Source organism: Amblyraja radiata, chromosome 40 (assembly GCF_010909765.2).
Source record: "Amblyraja radiata isolate CabotCenter1 chromosome 40, sAmbRad1.1.pri, whole genome shotgun sequence".
In the NCBI taxonomy this organism is placed as follows: Eukaryota; Metazoa; Chordata; class Chondrichthyes; order Rajiformes; family Rajidae; genus Amblyraja; species Amblyraja radiata.
In genome coordinates, this window is record NC_045995.1 from 1,816,759 (window position 1) to 1,843,983 (window position 27,225).

Sequence of the window (27,225 nt, forward strand, 5' to 3'; positions counted from 1 at the left end):
CCCACCCCCACCGTGACCCCATCCTCACCGTGACCCCCCTCCCCCACCGTGACCCCCCTCCCCCACCGTGACCCCCTCCCCCACCGTGACCCCCCTCCCCCACCGTGACCCCTCTCCCCACTGTGACCCCCCTCCCCCACCGTGACCCCCCACCATGACCCCCCTCCCCCACCGTGACCCCCCTCCCCCACCGTGACCCCCCTCCCCCACCGTGACCCCTCTCCCCCACCGTGACCCCCCTCCCCACCATGACGCCCTCCCCCTCCGTGACCCCCCTCCCCCACCGTGACCCCCCTCCCCCACCGTGACCCCCCTCCCCCACCGTGACCCCTCTCCCCCACCGTGACCCCCCTCCCCCACCATGACGCCCCTCCCCTCCGTGACCCCCCTCCCCCACCGTGACCCCCCTTCCACACCGTGACCCCTCTCCCCCACCGTGACCCCTCTCCCCCACCGTGACTCCCCCTCCCCCACCGTGACCCCCCCTCCCCCACCGTGACCACCCTCTTCCACCGTGACCCCCACCATGACCCCCTGACCATCCATGACCCTGGTGTGCCTATGATACCCCCAGACTGGGAGACAAAGCAACGCTCCATCACCGCCCCCCACAGTGCTCCATCACTCCCCCCCACAGTGCTCCATCACCGCCCCCCCCCACAGTGCTCCATCACCCCCCCCCCACAGTGCTCCATCACCCCCCCCCACAGTGCTCCATCACCCCCCCCCACAGTGCTCCATCACCTCCCCCCACGGTGCTCCATCACCCCCCCCCCACAGTGCTCCATCACCCCCCCCCCACAGTGCTCCATCACCCCCCCCCACAGTGCTCCATCACCTCCCCCCACAGTGCTCCATCACCCCCCCCCCCCACAGTGCTCCATCACCCCCCCCCCACAGTGCTCCATCACCCCCCCCCACAGTGCTCCATCACCTCCCCCCCCACAGTGCTCCTTCACCCCCCCCACAGTGCTCCATCACCGCCCCCCACGGTGCTCCATCACCCCCCCCACAGTGCTCCATCACCGCCCCCCCCACAGTGCTCCATCACCCCCCCCCACAGTGCTCCATCACCCCCCCCACAGTGCTCCATCACCCCCCCCCCACAGTGCTCCATCACCTCCCCCCCACCAGTGCTCCATCACCGCCCCCCCCACAGGTGCTCCATCACCCCCCCCCCCCCCAAGTGCTCCATCACCCCCCCCCCCCCACAGTGCTCCATCAACCCCCCCCCACAGTGCTCCATCACCCCCCACCCCACAAGTAGCATCACCCCCCCCCCCACAGTGCTCCATCACCCCCCCCGACAGTGCTGCATCACCCCCCCCCCCACAGTGCTCCACACCGCGCCATAACCACAGAGGAGCGCTATCGTCCAACCAGGGCATTAGTCATTGGGATTGGTGTCACCGACCAGATCCAGTACCAGAAAGGGTTCACGGCCGACAAGCAATGGGAAAGTGAGGTTTGGTGGGATCTAACAGACATGGTGGTGGTGGACGGTGCCGGACGGTCCGAGATTGTCCACGGGGCCAGGCCAGCTTAAGGTCCCCAGTACTAATCCCCCGAGACCTGGCGATGGGACCTGATTCCAGTCGGGTAGGATCACCGCACCACACACAGTCTGTCATCTGACCCCCTCCCTCAACTCACCTGGGAAAACTACCCAAAGGGAGCAGTGTGGGAGAGGGTCAGAGATTGGGAGGGGGATTGGGAGGGAAGGGGTTCACAGATATCGGGATAGGGGTGTAGGGGATGGAGAGGGTTCGAAACGAGGAGGGGGGGTAGGGGCCAGATGGGTTATTAAGATGAGAAGGGTTGCAGGAATGGAGGGAGCTCCAGAGACGGGCTATCATCACATCATCGGTGCCCCGCTCCCTGCCATGGATGCCCTCCACCGCACACGTTGTCTGAGATGGGCTGGGAAAATCATTAAGGACCCCTCACACCCCAACCATGGACTATTTGCCCTCCTCCCATCAGGGAGGCGGTACAGGAGCCTCAGGTCTCGCACCAGCAGGCTAAGGAACAGCTTCTTCCTAAATACTATTACCCTGCTGAACTCACAGGCCCGACGCTAGCTATCTTTATACCCTTTTATCTGTATATATTTATTTGCCTATGTACTAGATCAATTTATCCACAATGTACATATTGTTTTAACCAGTATTTTTACTACTTTGCACTCTGATTAGATGCTAAACTGTATTTCGTTGTACCTGTACTCGTATTTGTACAATGACAATACAGTTGAATCTAATCTAATCTGATCTAATGGTGCAATGGCCAGGGGTGTAACATGGACGGGGAAGGGTGTAAGGGCAAAGGGGGGCTTACAGATGGGGGGTGGGGGGGTGAGGGGCTGTAGGGTGTTACAGAGACTAGTTTTCTAGGGTGGGGGGGGCTCTGAGGGAGCTGGTACGGGTGGGACAGCAGGGAGAAGATGGGTTGATGGGTCTTCCCTGTGTCACAGGCCAGAGGGCCGGGCCTCGGTGGAGCTGACGATCCCCGACACCATCACGGAGTGGAAGGGCAGCGTGTTCTGCAACGGGGAGACTGGCTTCGGCCTCTCGCCCACCGCCTCCTTCACCACCTTCAAGCCCTTCTTCCTGGAGCTGGCCCTACCCTACGCCGTGGTCAGGAGCGAGGGCTTCACCCTCAAGGCCAAGCTCTTCAACTACCTGGCCCACAGCCTCATGGTGAGGGGGACCCACAGGTTGGGGGGAGGGAACCCATGGGTGGGGAGGCACCCATTGATCCGGGTGGGGGTGGGTCTGTCCCAGGTCCCTGCCTCCGATCCATGACTAATTGCATTTTGCACTCGTCTCTTTCCCCCTCCCTTCACTCTGCATCTCTGTTGAAGTAAGAGATTGACAACAAGTTTCCCCCAGCACCGCCCCTCCCCCCCCACCCCCCACATAAAAAAACAAGGAACACTAAAACATACTTTTTAACGCATACTAAAAATAACAAAAAGAAAAAAGGTCAGGCAGACTGTTGGCGAGGCAGCCACTACTGGTGGTGCCACCCCGTGCTAATTCACCGATTGTGGGAAGGATAAGGAGGCTTTAGAGACGGGATAGAGGAGCTTTTCCAGCAGCTGAGGTTTATCTTAATCTGAAGAATGGTCCCAGACCAACATGTTGCCTGTCCATGTTGTCCAGAGATGCTGCCTGACCTACTGAGTTACTCCAGCACTTTGTGTCTTTGTTTTACTATAACGCTGCCTGGATTAGAGGCTATTAAGAAGAGGATGGACAGCTTGGATTGTTTTCTCTGGAACGCAGAGCCTGGGGGGAGAGCTGATAGAAATATATAAAATTAAGAGATACGTAGATATGGTGAGCAGTTAGGACCTTTTTCCCAGGATGGAATTGTCAAAGACTAGATGCATAGTTATAAGGTGAGAGGAGCAAGCAGTTTACAGAGAGTGGTGGCGGCCTGCAACATGCTGCCAGGGTGGTGGTGGTACAGAGATGATAGTGGTGTTTAAGAGGCACATGGATTTGTAGAGAATGGAGGATATGAATCATGTTTGGGTGGATAAGATGAGTTTATCTTGACACAGACACTGGGCCAGAGGGAGGGCTAGTTCCTGGGATGCACTGTTTATGTTCTGTGTTCATTAATGTGAGCTCACCATGTGGTGCAGAAGGTTTTGGACACACTGGCGTTCATCAGTCAGAGATTGAGTACAGAGGTGGGGACGTCATGGTACAGCTTTACAAGACAGTACTGTGTGTAACTTTGATCACTCTGCTACACAAAAGATGCCATTCAGCTGGAAAGATGGCAGCAATTTCTGAGGATGTTGCCAGGACTTGAGGGCCTGAACTACAGGGAGAGGTTGAGCAGGCTTGGACTTTATTCACTGGAGTGCAGGAGGATGAGGGGATATTCTTATAGAGGTTATTCAATCATGAGGGGAATAGATAAGGTGAATACCCAGAGTAGGGGTATCAAGAACCAGGGGGCATACGTTTAAGGTGATAGGGGGATGATTTAATAGGAACCTGAGGGGAAACATTTTCACACACAGCGTGAGTGGTATCTGGAACGAGCTGTCGGAGGAGGTAGTTGTTGCAGGTCGCATAACAGCATTTAAAAGATACTTGACTGGGTACATGGACAGGGGAGGTGCAGAGGGATATGGGCCAAACGCGGGCAGGTGGGCTTCACTTAGCCAAGGCACCATGGTCAGCATGAAGGATGGGCCGAAGGGCCTGTTACTGTACCGATATGTGAATCTCCCGATGCAGATCTGCTGAAGTGTGAGCACAGGGACTGGTGACCTCTCTGCGAACCCAGTCGGCCACACACTGACCCATTTACCCTTTCACCCCGTCTGAAGGTCAAGGTCACGCTGCAGGAAGCCCAGGGCTTTGAGCTGAAGTCGTCAGACAGCCAAGTTCAAGTGTGTGTCTTATCCACAGACAGCGTCACTGTCAGCTGGAACCTTACAGCCACCGGGCTGGGTGAGTTAGTGACCGGGTCACACCTGCCTCTGCCCCACCCCTGGGGTAGTGAGGGAAGGGGAGGGAGTGGCTGGATCTGTCCCTGCCCCCACCCCTGGGGTAGTGAGGGAAGGGAGTGGCTGGATCTGTCCCAGGTCCCTGTCCCCACCCCTGGGGCAGCGAGGGAAGGGGAGGGACTGGCTGGATCTGTCCCCACCCACGCGGTCACAGGGAGAACCTACCAACTCCGTACAGACAGCACCCGTAGTCAGGATGGAAGCGGGGTCTCTGTTACTGCGGCACCGTGCTGCCCCTCTCCCCACCCTCACTCAGCCGCTGTGTTGTAGGGAAGGTGAACGTGACAGTGGCCGCTGAGTCCGTGCTCTCCACCACTCTGTGCGGGAACGAGGTGGTGTCCGTGCCCGAGAGAGGGGCCGTGGACACGGTACGCAGACTGCTGCTCATCCAGGTCAGTGCCCCCCCCCCCCCCGTACTCCTCACGTACGTTCTCCACCCCCCCCCCCACTCCCCACGCCCTTCCCTCCCCACGCCCTCACTCCCCAAGCCCCCCCCCGTAATCCCCACGCGCTCCCCCCTCACTCACGTCCCCACGCCCCCCCCGTTCTCTTCAAGCCCTTTCCCTGTACTCCCCAGGACTCCATCCCCCCCACCCACAGCACCACGCCGTCCCCCCATTCTCGCACCCATCCCTTCCCACCTCACCTCACCCACTCCCCCCCCCCCCCCCGTTTTCCCCACTCCCCACGCTATCCCTCCCGACCCCCCCCCCCGTACTCCCCACGCGCCCCCAAAATATTACCCCTCCCCCACCGCCCCCCTTCTTAAACCCACGCCCCCTTCTACCCACGCCCCCCTTCTACCCACGCCCCCCACCATACTCCCAAAACCGCCCATCCCCCCCCACTCCCCACGAGCCCCCGCCCCCATGACTCCGCACGCCATCCTCCCCCTCCGCCAGGGCCCACCACCCACTCCCATGCCCCCCCCCCCCCATACTGACTGTGCCCACGCCATCCCCCACCACCCTGCGCCCCATGCCCTACTCCCCCCCCCCCCATACTACCCACGTCCGCCCTCCCCCCCCCCCCCCCCCCCCGTACACCCCACTACCTCTACTGCCTCACCCCCAACTGTACCTCCCCACACTCCCCTCCCCCCATATACCACTTCCCACCACCTGTACCCACCCACAGTACCCGGGATCCCCCCCACTCCTCCCTCCCCCCACCCCCACTACCGCCTCCCCCTCACTGCACCGCTCTGCCCTGGACACCCCTCCCCCTCACCAACTGTTCTCACTCCCCCCCTCTCCTCCCTCCCATTAGTGCCTCCTCACCACCTCTCCCCCTCTCCCCATCTCCCCCTCTCCCCCTCCTCTCACCACCTCTCCACCACCTCTCCCCCTCCACTCACCACCTTTCCCTTCCTCTCTCCACAGCCGGAAGGCTCTGAGACGGAGTTGACCCACAGCTTGCTGCTCTGCCCGGCAGGTAAGTGCCCGGTGCCCTTGCGGGCATTTTATGTACGTGTGGCCGTGCTCTGGGTCTGGACTTGAGAGCGGACCCTCTGCTCATCGCTCCCTCACCCACACCCAACACCAGTCTCTGCCCTTCTGCCCCTCACTCCCTCAGCCTTCCTCCATCTTTCTATTGTCCGTGTGTGAACCTCTTCCCTCGCTGTGTCAGCTTCATCACTCACAAAGAGATCGGAGATGAACGCAGGAACCCAACAGCGTCTGTAGACAGGGACAGAGTAAAGATTTAAGGTCAAGATGCAAAGAACTGCAAATGCTGGAATCCTGAGTAAAACACAAAGTGCTGGAGTAACTCAGCGGGTCAGGCAGCATCTGTGGAAGGAATGGATAGACATTGTTTCAAGTCTGAAGAAGGATCCCAAGCTGAAACATCACCTGTCCCCACTTCCTCCACAGATGCTGCCTGACCCAATGAGTTACTCCAGTACTTTGTGTATTTCTATAGGTTTAGGGTGAGAAGGGAAAGATTTAATAGGGAGCCGAGGGGCAAGGTTTTCACAGAGGGTGGTGTGTGTATGGAACGAGCCGCCAGGGGAGGTAGTTGAGGCAAGGACTGTAACAGCATTTAAATGGCACCTGAACAGGTGCCTGGATAGGGTAGGTTTCGAGGGTATGGGCCAAACGCGGGTAGGTGGAACTAGTGTAGGTGGGGCATGTTGGTCAGCATAGATGGGTTGGGCCGAATGGCCTGTTTCCCTAATCTCCAGTCTCTACCTCTGCACCTTGTCCATGTGTCCCGCTCCAGGTCAAAGCATGACCGAGGAAATCGAGCTGCAAGTCCCGGAGGATGTGGTGGAAGGGTCAGCACGAGCTTCCTTCACGGTGCTGGGTAAGCAGACGAGATGCTGGCGTTGTGTTAATACCCCGGCAATGTGGGAGAGCAGAGGCGTCTCACTCTACACCGACACCCATCCATGAGGGGCCTCACTCTACACCGACACCCATCCACGAGGGGCCTCACTCTACACCGACACCCATCCACGAGGGGCCTCACTCTACACCGACACCCATCCACGAGGGGCCTCACTCTACACCGACACCCATCCACGAGGGGCCTCACTCTACACCGACACCCATCCACGAGGGGCCTCACTTAACACCGACACCCATCCACGAGGGGCCTCACTTAACACCGACACCCATCCACGAGGGGCCTCACTTTACACCGACACCCATCCACGAGGGGCCTCACACCTACACCGACACCCATCCACGAGGGGCCTCACACCTACACCGACACCCATCCACGAGGGGCCTCACACCTACACCGACACCCATCCACGAGGGGCCTCACACCTACACCGACACCCATCCACGAGGGGCCTCACACCTACACTGGCTGGCCCCAAACACAATGTGCTGCACTAACACAACGGCTGAAGCAGCATCCCTGGAGGCAATGGATATGAAACCTTGCGGCTCGGGACCCTTCTCCATAGTTTTGTTTAGAGATATAGTGGAAACAGACCCTTCGGCCCATCGAGTCCGTGCCTACCAGCGATCTCTGCACACTAACACTATCCTACACACATTATGGAAAATTTACAATTGTACCAAGCCAATTACCCTACACACCTGTACGTCATTGGAGTGTGGGAGGAATCCGGAGTACCCGGACAAAATTTATGCAGGTCACGGAAGAATGTACAAACTGTACAGACAGCATTCGTAGTCAGGATCAAACCTGGGTCTCTGGGTCTGTAACTCTACTGCAGCGCCACCGTGCCACCCTGCTTAGCTTCCCCATTCAGGCAACCGAGTACAGAAGTTGGGACGTTATGTTACAGTTGGTGAGGCTACATTTGGAGTATTATGTTCAGCTATGGTCACCCTGCTGCAGGAAGCATGTTATTAAGCTCAAAACCATGCAGAGAAAATCTACAAGGAAGTTGCCAGGACTCGCTACAGGGAGGCCAGGATACGTAGATTGTTTTGTCTGGAATGACAGAGGTTAAGGAGAGACCTGATAAAATGATGAGAGACAGTCAGAACCTTTTTTCCCAGGGTAGGAATGTCAAACACGAGAGTGCATTGATTTAAGATGAAGGGGACAAAATTTAAAGGAGATTTCGGAATGTTTAGGAATCAAGAACCAGAGGAGACAGGTTAAGGGGAGGAGAATGATTTAATTGGAGCCTGAGGGCCAACATTTTCATACAGAGAATGGTGGGTATATGGAATGAGCTGCCAGAGGAGGTAGTTGAGGCAGGTACTGTAGCAGCATTTCAAGAACATTTGGACAGGTACATGGATGGGTATGATTTAGAGGGATATGGGTCAAACGTTGATAGGTAGAACTAGTGTAGATGGGGCATCTTGGTCGGCATGGGCCTGTTTCCATGCTATGACAGTACGAGGGGCAGGTTTTCTACAGAGAGTGGGGGTGTCTAGAACCTGCTGCCTGGGGTGGAGGTGGTGGAGGCAACTACGATTATGATGCTTTAGAGGCTTTTAGATTGAACATGTGTGTGCAGAGAACATGTTTAGTTTGTCTCAGCATCATGTTTGACACAGACATTGTGGGCCGGGGGGAGAGTCTGTTGTTGGGGTGTACTGTTTATGTGTTCATTAATTAGAGCTCACCACCAAGATGGTGAAGAAGGCTTTGGACACACTGGCGTTCATCAGTCAGGGATTGAGTACAGAGGTGGGGACGTTGTGCAGCTTTACCAGACACCTGTGAGGCTGCACGGGCTATTGTGTGACATCTTGGTCACCCTGCTGTAGAAAGATGCCATTTAGTTGGAAAGAATGCAGAGAAGATTTACAAGGATGTGCCAGGACTCTGGGACCAGAGGTATAGGGAAAGGTTGGGCACTGGAGGGTTCACTAGAGGTAGGGTCCCTGGTGGGAGGGTCCACTGGAGGGAGGGTCCACTGCAGGGAGGGTCCACTGGAGGGAGGGTCCACTGGAGGGAGGGTCCACTGGAGGGAGGGTCCACTGCAGGGTGGGGCACTGGAGGGAGGGTCCACTGGAGGGAGGGTCCACTGGAGGGAGGGTCCACTGGAGGGAGGGTCCACTGGAGGGAGGGCCACTGAAGGCAGGGTCCACTGGAGGCAGAGTCCACTGGAGGGAGAGCCACTGGAGGGTGCACTGGAGGCAGGGTCCACTGGAGGGTCGGTCCACTGGAGGGTGGGGCACTGGAGGGAGGGGCACTGGAGTGTGGGCACTGCAGGACAGGGCCACTGGAGGGGGCAGTGAAATGAGGACCACTGGAATGGGATGGGGGGGGCGGGCATTCACACTCGCTGGGAAGGAGGGAGGGGGTTGGGGTCCCAACAGGAGGGGGGTGGGCCGTTGCGGAGCACCAGGGGGAGTCAGTGACCCTCTTGCCCTCTCTGACCCCTAGGGGACCTGATGAGCAGCGCCATGGAGAACCTGGACAGTTTGCTGCAACTCCCCACGGGCTGCGGGGAGCAGAACATGGTGAAGTTCACCCCCAACATCGTGGTGCTGAGTTACCTGGAGAAAACTCACCAGCTCTCTCCCCAAATCAGGTCCAAAGCTGTGGGCTTCCTGCAGACAGGTATCGTTGTCAGCGAGTTCTACACTCACTACGGGCTGGTGAGGGAGGGGGCAGTGATGAGGGGGTTAGGGGAACAGAGGGTGCAGAGGGGATTAGGGGGAGAGGGAAGGAGAGCAGGGAAGGGAGGGTAGGGTCAGGCAGGGGGCTGGGGATGGTTAGGATAGACGGGAAAAGGGCAGTGGGGAGTGGGATGAGGGGAAGGGTTGGGGGCACGGAGTAGGTGTATGAATGGGGAGGGGGGGGGATAGTGTTTGTCTGTGGTTATGTGGCTCTATGTGTGCATGCATGAATGTGTACGTGTGTGTGTCTATGTTTGACTGTATGTGTTTGTATCTCCGTGTTTGTGTCTACATGTTGTGTATGCGTGTTAGTGTGCGAGGTGTGTGTGTGTCTGTATTTATCTGTGTGTCTGTGTTTCTGTACGTTGCGTGTGTCTGCATTTGTGTGTATGTGTCCATCTGTGTATGTCTATGTGTCAGTATCTGCATGTTTGTGTCTGTATGTGTTGTTTGTGTGAGTGTCTGTGTGTGTATATGAGTGTGTGTGCGTGCGTTTGTGTGAGTGTCTGTGTGTGTGAGTGTGTGCGTTTGTGTGAGTCTGTGTGTGCGTCTGTGAGTGTGTGCGTGAGTGTCTGAGTGTGCGCGTTTGTGTGAGTGTGTGTGTGTGTGCGTTTGTGAGTGAGTGTGTGTTTGTGTGAGTTTGTGTGTGTGCGAGTAGTGTGCGCGTTTGTGTGAGTGTGTGCGTTTGTGTGAGTGTCTGTGATTGCGTTTGTGTGAGTGTGTGTGCATTTGTGTGAGTCTCTGTGTGTGTGTGTGCGTTTGTGAGTCTCTGTGCTTTTTTGTGAGTCGTGTGTGTGCGTTTGTGAGTGTCATGTGTGTGTGCGTTTGTGTGTGTGCATTTGTGTGAGTGTCTGTATGTGTGCGCGCTTGTGTGTGTGTGTGCGCGCTTGTGTGTGTGTGCGCGTTTGTGTGTGTGTGTGTGTGTGTGACCGTGTGTGCGTGTCAGACCCCGTGTGCGTGCGTGACCCCATGTGCCTGCGTGACCCCGTGTGCATGCGTGATCCCGTGTGCCTGCATGACCCCGTGTGCCTGCATGACCCCGTGTGCCTGCATGACCACTTGTGTGTGCGTGACCCCGTGTGCGTGCGTGACCCCGTGTGCGTGCGTGACCCTGTGTGCGTGCGTAACCCCGTGTGCGTGCGTGACCCCGTGTTTGTGCGTGACCCCGTGTGGAACCCCTTGTGTGACCTCCCTGCAGAGACTGAGGCCCACCTGGGTGTGCGTGTGTGGCCCCCCCCCGTGGGCATTGCCGCGATAACCCCCCCCACTGACCCCCATCTCCCAGGTTACCAGCGACAACTCAACTACAAGCACGAAGACGGCTCCTTCAGCGCCTTCGGAACCAGCGACCCCGAGGGCAACACATGGTGAGGGGAGGGCAGCTTCCTGCCTCGTCCCGACCACAGCCTGACCCTACCCCGTCCCCACCCCTATCCCCTCTCTCTCCCCGCCTCCTCTCTCCCGTCCTCTCTCCCACATCCTCTCTCCTCAGCCTCTCTCCCTCCCCACTCCTGAAACCTCCCCCCTCCTCCTCTCCCCTGCTCCTCTCTCTATCCTGCATCTTGGTTCTTGGTTCTTGGTTTCTTGGTCCTCCAAAATATTCCAACTGGAATTTAAACTGGAGGTGGTGAAGGGAGGGATTAAGCCAGAAAGGGTTATTGGGAAGAAAGTGCTACTTTAAATTTAGTTGCATCTGGTTGGGTAACTATAGTTTGGTGGAGATTATTCCATGCTTTAATTGTGCGGGGGAAGGACGAATTGCTGTACACATCTGTCTTTGTAGCTGGGATCACAAATTGGATCGAATGCCCTCGTCTGCTCCTAATTGGATTGGGTTTGGTGTAGGTCTTGTAATCCATGTCTAGCTGACCATTTAACATTTTGTAAAAACAGGTCAGACGGTGAGCTTCACACCTGTCTTGGAGAGGGTTCCACCCCAGAAAATTCAGAGGTTTGGTGACACCGCTTCTCTCTCATAGGTGTTAGTAACAAATCGAGCTGCCTGTCTTTGGACACGTTCGATGGAAGAAATGTTTTTATTTGTGTATGGGTCCCATGCTGCAACTGCGTAGTCCAAATGAGATCTAACGAGGGTGAAGTATAGCTTCTCCTTGACAGAAGTTGAACAATGATGAAAGTTGCGCCTCAGAAAGTTTAGGACATCTGTTGCTTTCACCGTTGCATGATGAGTCTAACCATTCCAACGCAGATCATTCTGCAATTTGATGCCAAGATACTTGGTTTGTTTGGATTCTTCAAGGGTGACACCAAGTATGTTGTAAGATGTTTCGCCTGGATTCCTCTTTCTGGTGACACGCATGGTTTCACATTTGGAAGGGTTGAACTGCATGCCCCATTGTTGTGACCACAACCATAGTATCGAGGTCCTTTTGGAGAGCATCTTCATCATCCGCTGACTTAATTGGACGGTACAGCAAACAATCATCAACGAATAGTCTGGTCGTACTTGCGACTTTTTCATGGATGTCATTTATGTAAAGCTAAAATAGGTGTGGGCCAAGTACTGTGCCCTGGGGTGTACCACTCAACACTAGATGCCAATTGGAGCTCTTTCCGTTCACACACACACGCTGAAGACGTTTTGTCAGGAAACTGGAAATCCAACGTTTCGTGTTGGAACGAATACCATAGAAGTCAAGCTTCCGAAGCAGTCTCTGGTGTGGGATGACATCAAATGCTTTAGAAAAGTCCAATCAATACAATACAATACAATTTTATTTGTCATTTGAACCTCGTTGAGGTCCAAATGAAATGGTGTTTCTGCAGTCATAAATACAAAAAGGAAAAGTCTCAAGACACAACACAATTTACACAGACATCCATCACAGTGCATCTCCTCCTCGCTGTGATGGAAGGCAAAAACGTATCTCTCCCCTGAACTCCCCTCTCCCCCCCGATGTCAGAGTCAAAGCCCCCGGCGGGCGATGGTAATTGTCCCGCGGCCATTAAAGCCGCGCCGGGTGGTGCCAGGCCGCGCTCCGGGTCTTATTGTTGGAGCCCCCGGCGTGCGCTAGCAAAGTCCCGCGGCCATTCCAAGCCGCGCGGGGTGATGTAAGGCCCCGCTCCAGGTAATCTTCAACCCCGCAACTCGGGCGGGAGAAGTCGCCGTTGCAGAAGCTCCGAAAAGCGGACTCCCAGCAGGGACCCGCGGGCTCCCGGTGTTCCTGTCTGCCAGACCTGCGGTTGGAGCCTCCGAAATACCGGGGTCGGGTCACAGCAGTGCGCCACCACCGCTCCACCCGCTCTGAACTCGGCCAGCTCCGTGATGGTGAGTAGGTCCGCAGCTCCGCGACTGGAGCCCCTGGTTGTTCCTGCTGGAGGCCGCTCCACGTTGCAGCCCCAACAACAACTGAGGCCCGACAGGGAAAAGGTCGGGTCTCCCGTGCAGGGGAAAGATTTTAAAGTCCCCCCCCCCCACCCCTCGCCCCCCACACACATACCCCGTCAAAAAATAAATAAAAACTACATTGAAACGAGACAGAAAATAATAAAAAGACAGACGGACTGCAGAGGCCGCTGCGACGTGAGTCGCGCCGCACCACCAGCACAACTAAATCCATGATGACGTTACTGTCAAGGTGCTTGGCCAGGTCATTTGTCGTCAGGATAAGCTGAGACTCGCAAGATCTATGGCTCCTAAATGCATGTTGGTTGTCGGCAAGAATATTATGTTTGCTCACGTGTCGCATCAGATTACTATCAATTATATGCTCCAGCAATTTGCAGCAAGTACTTGTTAGTGAAACAGGACAATAATTCGCTGGGTTGGTGGTTGAACCCTTCTGAAAGAGAGGAGTGATGTTGGCCTTCCTCCAATCCAGCGGAACATCGCCCGAGTCTAGCGATTGTTGAAAAATGAACTACAAAACTGGAGCCAGTTCTTCGGCTGCGATCTTGAGGGCTTGATTCTGTATCTTATCTGGTCCAATTGCTTTTGTGGTATTGATGTTGAGCAATAACTTCATGACACCTTCAACCTCAATTTTAATAGCAGGCATATCAGCATACGGGCTGGGTGGTAGGACTGGAAATGATGAAGGCTCCACATCTTCCCGGGTGAAAACGTGTTGAAATTGGTTTGCAAGAGCTTCTGCTTTCGCCTGGTCCTCAGTGATCAGACAGTTCACTTTAAGCATCTGGACACCAGTGTTATCTGCCCCACTCTCTCCATTTCCCTATCCCTCTCCTCCCTCTCTCCACACTTCCCATTGTCTCCTCCATCTCCCTTTCCCCTGCCCTCTCTGCCCTGCACTCTCTCCTGCCATCACCCCATCAATCCTCCAGCTCCCACCTCTGCCCCCTGCCCTCTCCCCGTATTGTCCGAATCCGCCCCCCCTCACTCCCGTTGCTCCATCTGCCTCTTCCCCCCCCCCCGCTCCCATCTGCCTATCTTCACCCCCCTTCCCCTCTCTTTCCCCCCCTCTCTTTCCCCCCCTCTCTTTCCCCCCCTCTCTTTCCCCCCCTCTCTTTCCCCCCTCTCTTTCCCCCCCTCTCTTTTCCCCCTCTCTTTCCCCCCCTCTCTTTCCCTCCCGCTCTTTCCCCCCCTCTCTTTCCCCCCCTCTCTTTCCCCCCGCTCCTTTCCCCCCTCTCGTTCCCCCCCTCTCTTCCCCCCCCTCTCTTCCCCCCCTCTCTTCCCCCCCCCTCTCTTCCCCCCCCTCTCTTCCCCCCCTCTCTTCCCCCCCTCTCTTCCCCCCCTCTCCTTCCCCCCTCTCTCCCCCGTCTCTCTCCCCCTACTCTCCCCCCCCTCTCTTCCCCCCTCTCTTCCCCCCCTCTTCTCTTCCCCCCCTCTCTTCCCCCCCCTCTCTTCCTCTCCCCCCCCCCCCTCTCTTCTCCCCCCCCTCTCTCTCCCCCCCCTCTTCTCCCCCCCTCTCTTCTCCCCCCTCTCTTCCCCCCCTCTCTTCCCCACCCTTTCCCCCCTCTCTTCCCCCCTCTTTCCCTCCTCCCTCTCTCCCCCCCTCTATCCCCCCCCTCTCTTCCCCCCCCCTCTCTCCCCTTCTCCCCCCCCTCCTTCCCCCCCCTCCCCCCCCCCCCCCCCCCCCCCCCCCCCCCCCCCCCCCCCCCCCCCCCCCCCCCCCCCCCCCCCCCCCCTCCCTCTCCCCCTCTCCCTCTCCCTCTCTCCCTCCCTCTCTCTCCCTCTCTCTCTCTCTCTCTCTCTCTCTCTCCCTCTCTCTCCCCCTCTCTGCCCCTCCCCCTCTCTCTCTCTCTCTCTCTCTCTCTCCCCTCCCCCTCTCTCCCCTCCCCCTCTCTCCTTCCCCTCTCTCCCATCTGCCTCTCTTCTCCCACCCCTCTCTCATCTGCCTCTCTCCCCCAGGCTGACAACCTTCGTGCTGCGCTCCTTCCTCCAAGCCCGGCCCTACATCTACATTGACGAGGCGGTGCTGCATGAGGCGGCCGCCTTCATCATCGCCCACCGCCTTCCCACTGGCTGCTTCGCCAGCGTAGGGCAGCTCTTCAACAGCGCCCTCAAGGTGAGCATCTGGCCGGGTGGAGGGGGAGGGGAGGGATGGCATTAGTGGCAGAGAGTGGAGGTGTGGGGGCATGAGGGGAGGGGGGAACGGAAAGGAGGGCAGGGGAGGTGAGGCTAGGGCAGCGGAGGAGGCAGGGGGAGGTGTGAGGAGGAAGCTGGTGGGCAGATGTGAGGGAACGCCGGGAACTGGGGAGGGTCTCCGGGGAGCGGCTGGGACTGTAAATGATGACCTGTTCACTCTCTCCCAGGGGGGAGTGGATGACACCGTCTCTCTCTCCGCCTACGTGACCATTTCCTTACTGGAGCTGCAGAAACCGAGGCCCACCATGGTGAGTGACAGGATTACCAGCGGGGTAGGGGCTGTATTGTGGGAGGGGATGGGGGGACAACAGCAGCATGGGGGAGGAGAAGGTGGGGGGACAACATTGGGGGGTCAGCACGGAGGGGGGGGAACGAGAGAGCAGGAGGGAGAGGGACAGGACTGTGGACAAGGGAATGAGGAAAAAGGGGAGAGAAATGGGACAATGTGTGAGAGGTGTGGAGGTGGGAGAGAAAGGAAGGAGAGTGAAAGTGCGGGGTGACCGGCAGAGAGTGGGTGGGAGAAATATTGAGGGAGAGGAGGGAAAGAGGGGTAGCTGTAGTGAGAGAGAAGAGGGAAGTAGGGGTGATGATGGAGGAGGGGAGAGGAGGAGAGAGGGAAGGGACTGATCTCTCTTTACCACTTCTGACCATCTCTCGTCTGCCTTCTGTCAGGCCTCCCAGGTTTATGAAGAGGCTCACAACGGGCTTCGCCGCAGCGTTTCGCCAGGGCTGCCAACATTGGGTGAGAGTTGGGAGTGAGAAATTGCGAGAGACCAAGCCTGAGGGAGCATAGCGACCAAGGTGGGGTGCGGGAGAGGGTGTGGGAGGGGGGACACCCCCTCCCGCACCCCACCTCGGTCGCTATGCCATTGGTACGGAGCTTTTGTAGTTTTCAGCTTGAAATTGTGCAATCTGGTGCATACTGTAGCGACTTTTAACTTACACTTGAATGCAATATTTATGCTTTAAATTGGATTAGCTATGAATATGGTTAGGCTAAATTACATTCCTAATTACATTCCACAGTAGAGCCAGGCTCTAATTAACAGGTGCAGTACATGAATGATCTTAGTATATTCATGTATGGAAATCAGATTATAATCAAACACTTGGCTCATGTTGGCTAACTGCACACCTGGTACTACTCCTGACCCTGACTCCAGTTGCATAACTTCTCTCATTCCTGACCCCGAGTCCAGCCTTACAGCTGGCCCCCTATTCTACCCTGATCATAGCTGCTTACCTGCTTAGGTTCCCAGTGCTGAACACCCCCATTGTCCCAGCTTTGACTGCACACCTAGTACTATTCCAGACCTTGACTCTGGATGCACACTTGGCCTTGCTCCTAGCCCCTCTGCACTGACAATATATCTGGCCCACACATCAGGCCCAATATCTGACCCCCTGGACTTAATCTATCATGTTCAAGTCCATAGGTGCTTATCTAATGCGATAATCGTTTATGCGGCACTTCACGGACCAAATTTTGTATAACAAAATTTGCTGCATCCATTGGCTTCCTTGTTATCTAACATGCTAGTTACTTTGTCAAATAAGTCATCAATTGGTTGAACACAATTTCTTATCCATAACATTATACTCACTCAGCTGTATAAGTATTCTGTTACCATTTCCTTTATTTTCCTAACAAACTGTCCTGAAGTCATTTTCACCCCCAATATTTTCAGTATTTTGCTGTCTTCCTCTCAGCTGGGACTTTTCCGAAATGCAAAGTCCTATAACTATATATTTAAGCAATATTATTCTATTAAATGTTATCTTAAGAGAACATAATATTTTCTGTGGTATTCATAACACAACGATGATAAATAGATCTTTGTTTTGATTGCACCTACCAACATGCATACATTATTATATTACAGTTAATATGTACCGAGGGCAAATTTTTATTCCAATGCTCCCCATTCCCAATTATTTTTACATTGAAGTGATTGAAATCCAAGTGAAGTTTTAATTGCATCAGAAAAATAAAACCTCCAAAATGGATGAAATTCATTACGTGGTTGGTTGGAGTCAGTATCAGCACAATTACTATATTAAACTTCGAATCTTCAGATGTCCTGGTTCAAGCTAAAACTAGAGACAAATAACAACCTCCTCACACATTCCCCTGCAAGTATCTCTGTCACTCCTTTAAAATATGCCCCTTCTTTGAACAAGCTCTTAAACTTCACATCTGAATCAGTTTCCATCCAATTACACTGTATGAGGATGTTCATCTACTTGTTCAATTAATAAAACAACGAGATTGGGAACATTTCTATTCAATCTGTTAAAGGAATTTGGGTGGGGGGTTGAGAAATAGTCAGTGAGGTAAACAAACATAATAGTTGAGTGGCAAATGACAATAGTGTTACCTTCCCAATATTTAACTGAAGGAAATAATTGGTTATCGGGGCTGTATGTAGTTACAGACAGCCTGACACCTTGCATGTCATTTTAATATTACATTTATCTCATCCCCCTGGATATTCCGAATTAATAAATTAAGGTTTTGTCAACTAATTACAATTACTAATTACTAATTACTAATCAATTACTAATTACTAATCAATAACATTAGCCAACTCCGAAACACGAAGCGCTGAGCATTGGGATCCAGACATCACGGACAACTGGCCTCAGTTCCCTGCTCACATCTGGCAGTGCTCTCCGTCTGAACCAGGGGCCACGGAGCGTTTTTGTAAGTGGGGGGGCTGAGCGATCACTGATCACTCGCCTTAGGGGCATCCGGCGAGGGAGTGTAGCACCCGAGTGGGAGGGGGGTGTGGTAGAGGGGTGCCCCCCCCCCCCTCTCATTGTAGGGCCTTTTTGAAATTTGATGTATTAAAATCATGTTTTAATGCATTGTAGAAGTATGATTTCAATGTTTTTTTTGTTTGAAGTATTTTGAAGAGGTAACATTTTAAGGGGTAACTTTTTCCACACAAAAGGTGGTGGGTGTATGGAACAAGCTGCCAGAGGAGGTAGTTGAGGCAGAGACTATCCCAACATTTAAGAAACAGTTAGACTGATACATGGATAGGACAGGTTTAGAGGGATATGGATCAAAAGCAGGTAATGTAGCTGGGACAATCGAAGGTACACTGGGACATGTAGCTGGGACATGTTGGCGGGTGTGGGCAAGTTGGGCCGAAGGGCTTGTTTTCACACTGTATCACTCTATGACTACATTAGCCGTTGCCATGCTGTGAGAACGCAGAGGTTGAGAAGGAGTTTCTTCCCAGAGGCCATTAGGACCGTAAACTCCTATCTCACAAGGGACTAACCTTACTGAACCACTCTACTGCTTTTTTAAAAAATTGCTGTTTTTTTCCCTTTTTCCTTCCGCTCACAATATTTAATATGAAAAAGAATATGTGATTCTGTTACATTCTGTTTGTAGTTTGTTTGGTTGTTTGTTTGTTTGGCTTTTTGCACAAAGTCCGCGAGCATTGCCACTTTTCATTGCACTGCACATCTCGTATGTGTATGTGACAAATAGACTTGACTTGACGACATTATACCTTCACCATGCACAGATGCTTCAAAATCGAGTGGTCAAGTTTTATTGCCTTGTACTCAAGCATAGAAACATAGAAAATAGGTGCAGGAATAGGCCATTCAGCCCTTCGAGCCAGCACTGCAATTAAATATGATCATGGCTGTTCATTTAAAATCAGTGACTCCTGTTTTTTCCCCATATCTCTTGATTTTGCGAGCCCCAAGAGCTAAATGTAACTCTCTTGAAAACATCCAGTGAATTGGCTTCCACTGCCTTGTGTGGCAGAGAATTCCACAGATTCACAACTCTCTGGGTGAAGAAAGATTGTCCTCATCTCAGTCCTAACTGGCCTACCCTTTATTCTTAAACTGAACTCCCCCAACATAGGGAACATTTTTCCTGCAGTTACTGTAAGTGACCCATTTGAAGACCACTATCTTCCACCGTTTCTACCCAGTGCTTGGTACCTACTTCCAGCAGCCACTGTTTGTCCTCCAGGATGCACCGAGTTGCAGCCTGAAGGGCCTGTCCCACTTAGGCGATCTTTTGGACGACTACAAGCGACAGAGGCAACAATTTTTGTTGTCGGAGCTTGTTGTAGGTTGTCGCGAGGTGTCGTAGGTGAATGCTAGTAAAACTAGTCCCTGACAGTCGCCTAAATAGTTGCCTCAGTGGGACAGGCCCATAAGTGCGTGGGTTAGCGCAGATCAGGGGATATTACAGAAACATGTAGATTGATTTAGTTTACTATTGTCACCTGTGGCGAGGTACAGGGAAAAGCTTTTGTTGCGTGCTGTCCGGTCGATGCAAGCAAGCCGCTCACAATGTACAGATAAAGGAGAACGAGCGCAACATAAATAATCAATAATTCAATGGATTAATAATCAGTAATATTGGGTAATCATCCCGGCATATCAGCGGAGGCCCAAGTATTACAATTAATGCCCCACAACGCCTAGACCCGGGTTCGATCCTGGTCTCGGGTGCTGTCTGTGTGGAGTTTGCACGTTCTCCCTGTGACCGTGTGGGTTTCCTCCCACATCCCAAAGACGTGTAGGGAGTGGATGGGAAAGTGGGATAACATAGAACCGGTGTGCACGGGTGATCGATGGTCGGCACGGACTCGAGGGGCCGAAGGGCCTGTTTCCACGCTATATCTTTGAACTAATAATATTGAACAAATCAAGACTTACCTATCGGATTTGAACATGAACAATATTATCCCAAGGTTGCAGAGTATTTGAATGGCATTTACTGCATAATCCCTGAGATTATTCTTTGTAAAGTGAAGGGCAAAGTTCATCTCTACAAGCTTCATTTTCTGAAGTTAATTTGTAGTTTATATTTACCATCTTGCCTTTGCTTATTTGTTCCCACAATACATGAATCCAAGACTTATATTTAAAGATGAACAAAATATCAATTTAAAGACAGATATCAACTAATTTCCCCGATTGAATATGAATATCGATTTCTTTAACATCCTCCTCTCTCCGTCCCTCCCCCACCCGAGTGGTACCAGCCTCAAAGTTGTCTTGTGGGGTCTCATTGTGTGAGAAGGAACTGCTGGTTTAAACCGAAGAGAGACACAAAATGCTGGAGTAACTCAGCGGGACAGGCAGCATCCCTGGAGAGAAGGAATGGGTGACGTTTCGTGTCGAGACCCTTCTAAGGCGGGTCGAGACCCTTCTAATTACGACCAGAAACGTCACCCATTCCTTCTCTCCAGAAATGCAGCCTGATCCATCAGGGCGAATTCGGCACAGAGACTAACAACAGCAGAGCAGATGCCTCTGATGGCCCGGGACTCTTGCACTGAGGCTGCTCTATGGCCAGAGCTGCAGCGAGCGACTCGCCAGCCCGGCAAACCCTCGCCATCCCCGGCTCCCCATCCGCATCTGTCCCCGCCGCTGCCTCTGCTTTCATCCCTCCCTCAGCCCCGGCTCTCCAACACCCGCAGCCCATGCACTTGATACAATTTTGAAATTGTCGTTGATCACAGAATTTCTCACGACAGAGCGTGTGAAATTTGTGATCAGCTTGAGAGCGTGAGGATTTGGCCAAATGCGTGATTCTCACGCCCAATGCGTGAGAGTTGGCAGCCTTGGAGTGATTTGTTCATTGAGCTAGGTTGGTGCAGGCTCTATGCCCCCTGACATGGCCTAACCCAGGCCTAACCCAAGCTACCAGGGCCTAAACTAGACGTAACCCATTCCCCCGGAGCTTATTCCAGGCTCCTCAGGCCTAACCTAGACCCCCGAAACTCGTAGGAAAAGTAGATGAACCGAGCCCGGATCAGTGCTTGGGACTCATTTTCTGTGGTCATTACGTGATCGTGGTTACGGTAGCGATACTACTGGAGGTTGCAATGTTTCAGACGTGATCGATGGGGAGGCAAAAGAGGTGGAGGAGTTGTGCTACTGATCAAGGAGAGTGTCACGGCAGCACTCAGAGAGGACGTACTACTGAGACAGTGTGTGGAGCTCAGATATATGAATGGAGCAAGCACTGTAATGGCCCCCAATAGCAAGTGTGAGATTGAGGAACAGATATGTACACCGATTACCGAAGATACCAAACAACTTTAACAATATTGACTGGGACTTGCTCAGTACAAAGGTTTAGACGGGGCAGATGAGGTTACCCAGGATGGATTCGTCAAACACTATGTGGATAGTCCAACCCGAGAAGGGAACATACTGGAGCTTGTGTTGGGGAACAAGCCTGACCAGGTGACTGGTCTTTCAGTGGAAGAGCATTATGGGGGCAGTGATCAGGGATATGTTTGGATTTTTGGGCAAGGAAAACATTTGTAGTCGGCCAAAGGAAGGGAACCATAGATGACCAAAGTGTTTGAAAATGTGATTAACAAGAACAAGGAAGCAGATGCAAGGTTCAGAAAGATTAAATCAGAAACAAAGCAAGGAGAAAATAATTTGTGAATCATTAGAAAGGCCAAAAGAGGCCATGAACTGTGTTTGGTGAGTCGAGATTAAGACAATCCCAAAGCCTTTATTATGCTCATTAAAAACAGGGTATGGTGGTCAAAGGTAGGTCTGCTCAAAGATAAATATAGAACCGTACAGCACAGCAACAGGCCATTCGGCCCACAATTCCTGTGCAGACTGTGATGTCGGGACAGTGCAAGTTGGTAGAGTCGCTGCCTCATGGCGCCAGAAACACCAGTTTGGTCCTGACCTCAGGTGCTGTCTGTGTGGAGTTTGCACATTTTCACTGTGAGCTTCCTTCGGTTTCTTTTCCACATCGCAATGCTGTGCAAGTTTCTAGTTTATTTGTCCTCTGTTGTCTCGAGAGTTTCTAGTTTATTTGTCCTAGTGTCTCGAGAGTGGATGTGAAAGTGGGAGAAGATTGAACTAGAGTGGCACAGGATGAGCCCTTCGGCCCACAATGTTTGTGCTGAAGATGATGCCAAGTTAATCACAACTCATCTACTCGCCTGTACATGATCTATATCTCTCTATTCCCTGCACTTCCATGTGTCTAATAGCCTCTATCATATCTGCCTCCACCACCACCCCTGGCAGCACGTTCCAGACCCCCACTACTCTCTGTTAAATACCTTGTCCCGCACATCTCCATTAAACCGTACCAATCTCACCTGAAAATGATGCCCTCGAATGTTGGACATATCTACCCTTGAAAGAAGGTTCTCATTGTAAACCCTATCTATGCCTCTCATAGTTTTATATATTTCTATCAAGTCTCCCCTCAACCTCCTGCGTTCCAGAGAAATAAGCTGAAATAGTGCAGAGAAGATTTACAAGGATGTTACCAGGATTTGAGGGCGTGCGATACAGAGAGAGGTTGGGCAAGCTAGAACTTTACTCCTTGGAGCGCAGGAGGCTGAGGGGTGATCTTGTAGAATCACAAGAGGGACAGATTGGGTAGATGCACAGATTCTCTTGCTCAGAATAGGGGAACCGAGGACCAGAATAGGGGAACCGAGGACACAGGCTTAAGATGAAGGGTAAAGATTTAATAGGAATCTGAGGAGTAACTTTCTCACACCTAGGGTGGGGGATATATGGAACAAGCTGCCAGAGGAGATAGTTGAAGCAGGGACTAACGTTTAAGAAGCAGTTAGACAGGTATATGGATAGGATAGGTTTAGAGGGAAATGGGCCAAAAGCAGGCAGGTGGGACGTGTAGCTGGGACATGTTGGCTGGTGTGGCCATGTTGGGCCGAAGGGCCTGTTTCCACACTGACATATCCTTTAATCCCCCCAGTCTCAATCCATTCTCATGTGGATTGAGAGTGGCTTACTGATAGAAGATAGTTGTGGTGGAAGGACAATATTCAGGCTGGAGGTCTGTGACCAGTGAGGTTCTGCAGGGATCTGTGATGGGACTGCTGCTGTTTGTGACATATATAGTTGCAGGAGGAGATCATTCTGCCCTTCGAGCCAGCACCGCCATTCATTGCAATCATGGCTGAACATCCACAATCAGTAACCCGTGCCTGCCTTCCCCCATATCCCTTGGCTCCACTAGCCCCTAGAGCTCTATCTAACTCTCTCTTAAATCCATCCAGTGACTTGGCCTCCACTGCCCTCTGTGGCAGGGAATTCCATAAATTCACAACTTTCTGGGTGGAAACGTTTTTCTCACCTCTTAAATGACCTCCCCTTTATTCTTAGATTGTGGCCCCTGGTTCTGGATTCATCCAACATTGGGAACATTTTTTGTGCATCTAGCTTGCCCAGTCCTTTTATAATTTTATATGTTTCTATAAGAATCCCCCTCATCCTTCTAAACACCAGTGAATACAAGCCAGGTCTTTTTAATCTTTCCTCATATGACAGTCCCGTCATCCCAGGGATCAATCTCGTGAACCTACGCTGCACTGCTTCAATCACAAGGATGTCCTTCCTCAAATGAGGAGACCAAAACTGCACACAATACTCCAGATGTGGTCTCACCAGAGCCCGAAACAACTGCAGAAGAACCTCTTTACTCCTATACGGAAATCCTCTTGTTATGAAGGCCAACATTCCATTAGCTTTCTTCACTGCCTGCTGTACCTGCACGCCAACTTTCAGTGACCGGTGTACAAGGACGCCCAGGTCTCACTGTACGTCCCACATACCTAACTGGTAATATCCATTGAGATAATAATCTGCCCCCTTGTTTTTGCCGCCAAAGTGGATATCCTCACATTTATCTATATTATACTGCATCTGCCATGCATCTGCCCACTCACTCAACATGTCCAGGTCACCCTGCAACCTCCTAACATCCTCTTCACAGCTCACACTGCCACCCAGCTTTGTGTCATCCGCAAACTTGCTAGTGTTGCTCCTAATTCCCTCTTCCAAATCATTAATATATATGGTAAACAGTTGCAGCCCCAACACCAAGCCTTGCGGCACTTCACTCGCCACTGCCTGCCATTCTGAAAAGGGAATCTATGGCGGAAAATTCCACAAATTCACAACTCTCCGGGTGAAATTTTTTTTCTCATCTCAGTTTTAGATGGCTTCCCCTTTATTCTTAGACTGTGGCCCCTGGTTCTGGACTCCCCCAATATTGGGAACATTTTTCCTGCATCTAGCTTGTCCAGTCCTTTTAGAATTTTATGTTTCTATCAGATACCCTCTCATCCTTCTAAACTCTAGTAAAGACAAGCCCAGTCTTTCCAAGCTTTCCTCATATGACAGTCCCGCCATCCCAGGGATTTACCTCGTGAACCTTCGCTGCACTCCCTCAATAGCAAGGATGTCTTTCCGCAAATTAGGAGACCAAAACTGCACACAATACTCCAGATGTAGTCTCACCAGGGCTTTGTACAACTGCAGAGGGACCTCTTTACTCCCATCCTCAAATCCTCTCATTGTGAAGGACAACATACCATTAGCTTTCTTCACTGCCTGCTGTACCTGCATTTTTACTTTGACTGGCTGGTGCACCCTGGTCTCGATGCACTTCCCTATTTCCTAACCAGACACCATTGAGATAAGAAGGATCATGAACCGAAACGTCACCCATTCCTTCTGTCCATAGCTGCTGCCTCACACACTAGGTTATTCCAGCATTTTGTGTCGACCTTCGATTTTACCAGCAACTGCAGTTCTTTCTTACACACCATTGAGATAATAATCTGCCTCCTGTTTCCTGCCACCAAAGTAGATAACCTCACATTTATCTACAGTATACGGCATCTGCCATGTATCTGCCCACTCACTCAACCTGTGCAAGTCACCGTATAACCTCCGAGCATCCTCTTCGCAGTTCACACAGCCACCCAGCTTTGTGTCATCTGCAAATTTGTCAGTGTTACTTTAATTCCATCATCTAAATCATGAATATATATTGTAAATACTTGCGGCCCCAGCACCAAGCTTTGCGGCACTCCACTCCCATTCTGACAGGGACCCGTTTATTCCTACACATTGTTTCCTCTTCCGTCCTACCCTACCTTCAATACCATGTGCACAAATTTTGCCCACTAATCTGTGTGGGACCTTATCAAAGGCTTTCCGTAAGTCCAGATACACTCCATCCACTGGCTCTCCTTCAGTATAGGAGATGAGAAAAACATTTTTCACACAGAGAGTGGTGAGTCTCTGGAACTCTGGCACAGAAGGTAGTTGAGGCCAGTTCATTGGCTATATTTAAGAGGGAGTTAGATGTGGCCCTTGTGGCTAAAGGGATCAGGGAGAGAAGGCAGGTACAGGATACTGAGTTGGATGATCAGCCATGATCAATATTGAATGGCGGTGCAGGCTCGAAGGGCCGAATGGCCTACTCCTGCACCTATTTTCTATGTTTCATCCATTTTACTTGTCACATCCTCAAAACATTCCAGAAGATTAGTCAAGCAGGATTTTCCATTCACAAATTCATGCTGACTTGGACCAATCCTTTTACTGCATCCAAATGCCCCATTATTACTTCTTTAATAATTGACTCCAGCATCTTCCCCACCACCGAAGTCAGGCTAAATGGTCTATAATTCCGTTTTTTCTCTCGCTCCTTTCTTGAAAAGTGGGATAACATTAGCTAATCCACAGGAACTGATCCTGAATCTATACATCCCCTCCAATTCGCAGGAACTGATCCTGAATCTATAGAACATTGGAAAATGATCACCAATGAGTCCACGATTTCTAGAGCCACCCTAGGATGCAGACCATCAGGCCCTGGGGATTTATCTGCCTTCAATCCCATGAGTCTACCCAATATTATTTCTCGCTAATGCAAATGTCTTTCAGTTGCTCTGTCTCACTCGATCCTCTGTCCTCTAGTACATCTGGGAGATTGTTTGTATCTTCCTATTGAAGACAGAACCAAAGTACCTGTACAACTCTTCTGCAATTTCCTTGTTCCCCATAATAATTTCACCTTTCTGCCTTCAAGGGACCCACATTTGTGTTTATTAATTTTTTTCTCTTAACATACCTAAAGAACATTTAACTATCCTTCTTTATATTGTTGGCAAACTTATCTTCGTCCCTCATCTTTTCACCCCGTATTGCCCTTTTTGTTACCTTCTGACGTCCTTTGAAAGTTTCCCAATCCTCTGGCTTCCCGCTACTCTTTGCTATGTGATACACCTTTTTTTTTAGTTTTATTCCACCCCTAACTTCCCTTGTCAGCCACAGTTGCCTCTTACTCCCCTTAAAAATATTCTTCCTCTTTGGAATGAAAAGACCCTGCATCATCTAGATTATGCCCAGAAATTCCTGCCATTGCTGTCCACCGTCTTTCCGCATAGGATCATTTTCCAGTCTACCTTGGACAGCTCCTCGCTCATGCCTTCATAGTCCCCTTTGTTCAACTGCAACACTGACACTTCTGATTTAACCTCCCTCTCTAATTGCAGATTAAAACTTATCATATTCTGGTCATGCCTCCTAGTGGTTCCTTTACCTTCTGACGTCTTAAAACCTTCTGACCCTTATAAAATCTGGTTCATTAGACAACACTAATTCCAGAATTGCCTTTTCTCTGGCTCCAATACAAGCTGCTCTAAGAATCCATCTTGGAGGCACTCTACAAACTCCCTTTCTTGGGATCCAGAACCAACCTGATTTTCCCAGTCTTCACGCACTCTACACCTCCATCCCCCACCAGGATGGCCTCAGAGCCCTCCGGTTCTTCCTCGACCAGAGGAGCAACCTAAACCCAGCCACTGACACTCTCCTCCGCTTAGCGGAGTTGGTCCTCACCCTCAATAACTTTACATTTGACTCCTCCCATTTCCTCCAAACACAAGGCGTAGCTATGGGCACACGCATGGGCCCCAGCTACGCCTGCCTCTTTGTCGGGCACGTTGAACAATCCTTGTTCGAGACGTACCAGGGCCCCATCCCCGACCTCTACCTCCGCTACATTGACGACTGCTTTGGTGCCACCTCCTGCACCCACACACAACTGACTGACTTCATCCACTTCACCACCAACTTCCATCCGGCACTCCAATACACCTGGACGATTTCCGACACTTCCCTACCATTACTTGACCTCACCATCTCCATCGCAGAGGACAGACTCCTGACCGACATACATTACAAACCCACTGACTCACATGGCTATC

The 27,225-nt window shown here is 52.2% G+C and overlaps 1 protein-coding gene across 1 annotated transcript in view; it reads left to right on the forward strand.

Annotated features, from left to right (window-relative positions):
• The first annotated feature begins 1,483 nt into the window (after positions 1-1,483).
• Positions 1,484-27,225, forward strand: part of LOC116967622 (alpha-2-macroglobulin-like) — a 645,420-nt gene continuing 619,678 nt past the window's right edge. The window contains exons 1-11 of the mRNA XM_033014227.1: positions 1,484-1,599; positions 2,474-2,699; positions 4,352-4,475; positions 4,802-4,923; positions 5,914-5,965; positions 6,755-6,838; positions 9,359-9,535; positions 10,880-10,961; positions 14,927-15,083; positions 15,331-15,411; positions 15,836-15,905. Of these exons, the coding sequence (XP_032870118.1) occupies positions 2,697-2,699; positions 4,352-4,475; positions 4,802-4,923; positions 5,914-5,965; positions 6,755-6,838; positions 9,359-9,535; positions 10,880-10,961; positions 14,927-15,083; positions 15,331-15,411; positions 15,836-15,905 (952 nt within the window). The 5' untranslated portion in view covers positions 1,484-1,599; positions 2,474-2,696. The remainder of the gene's footprint in view (positions 1,600-2,473; positions 2,700-4,351; positions 4,476-4,801; positions 4,924-5,913; positions 5,966-6,754; positions 6,839-9,358; positions 9,536-10,879; positions 10,962-14,926; positions 15,084-15,330; positions 15,412-15,835; positions 15,906-27,225) is intronic.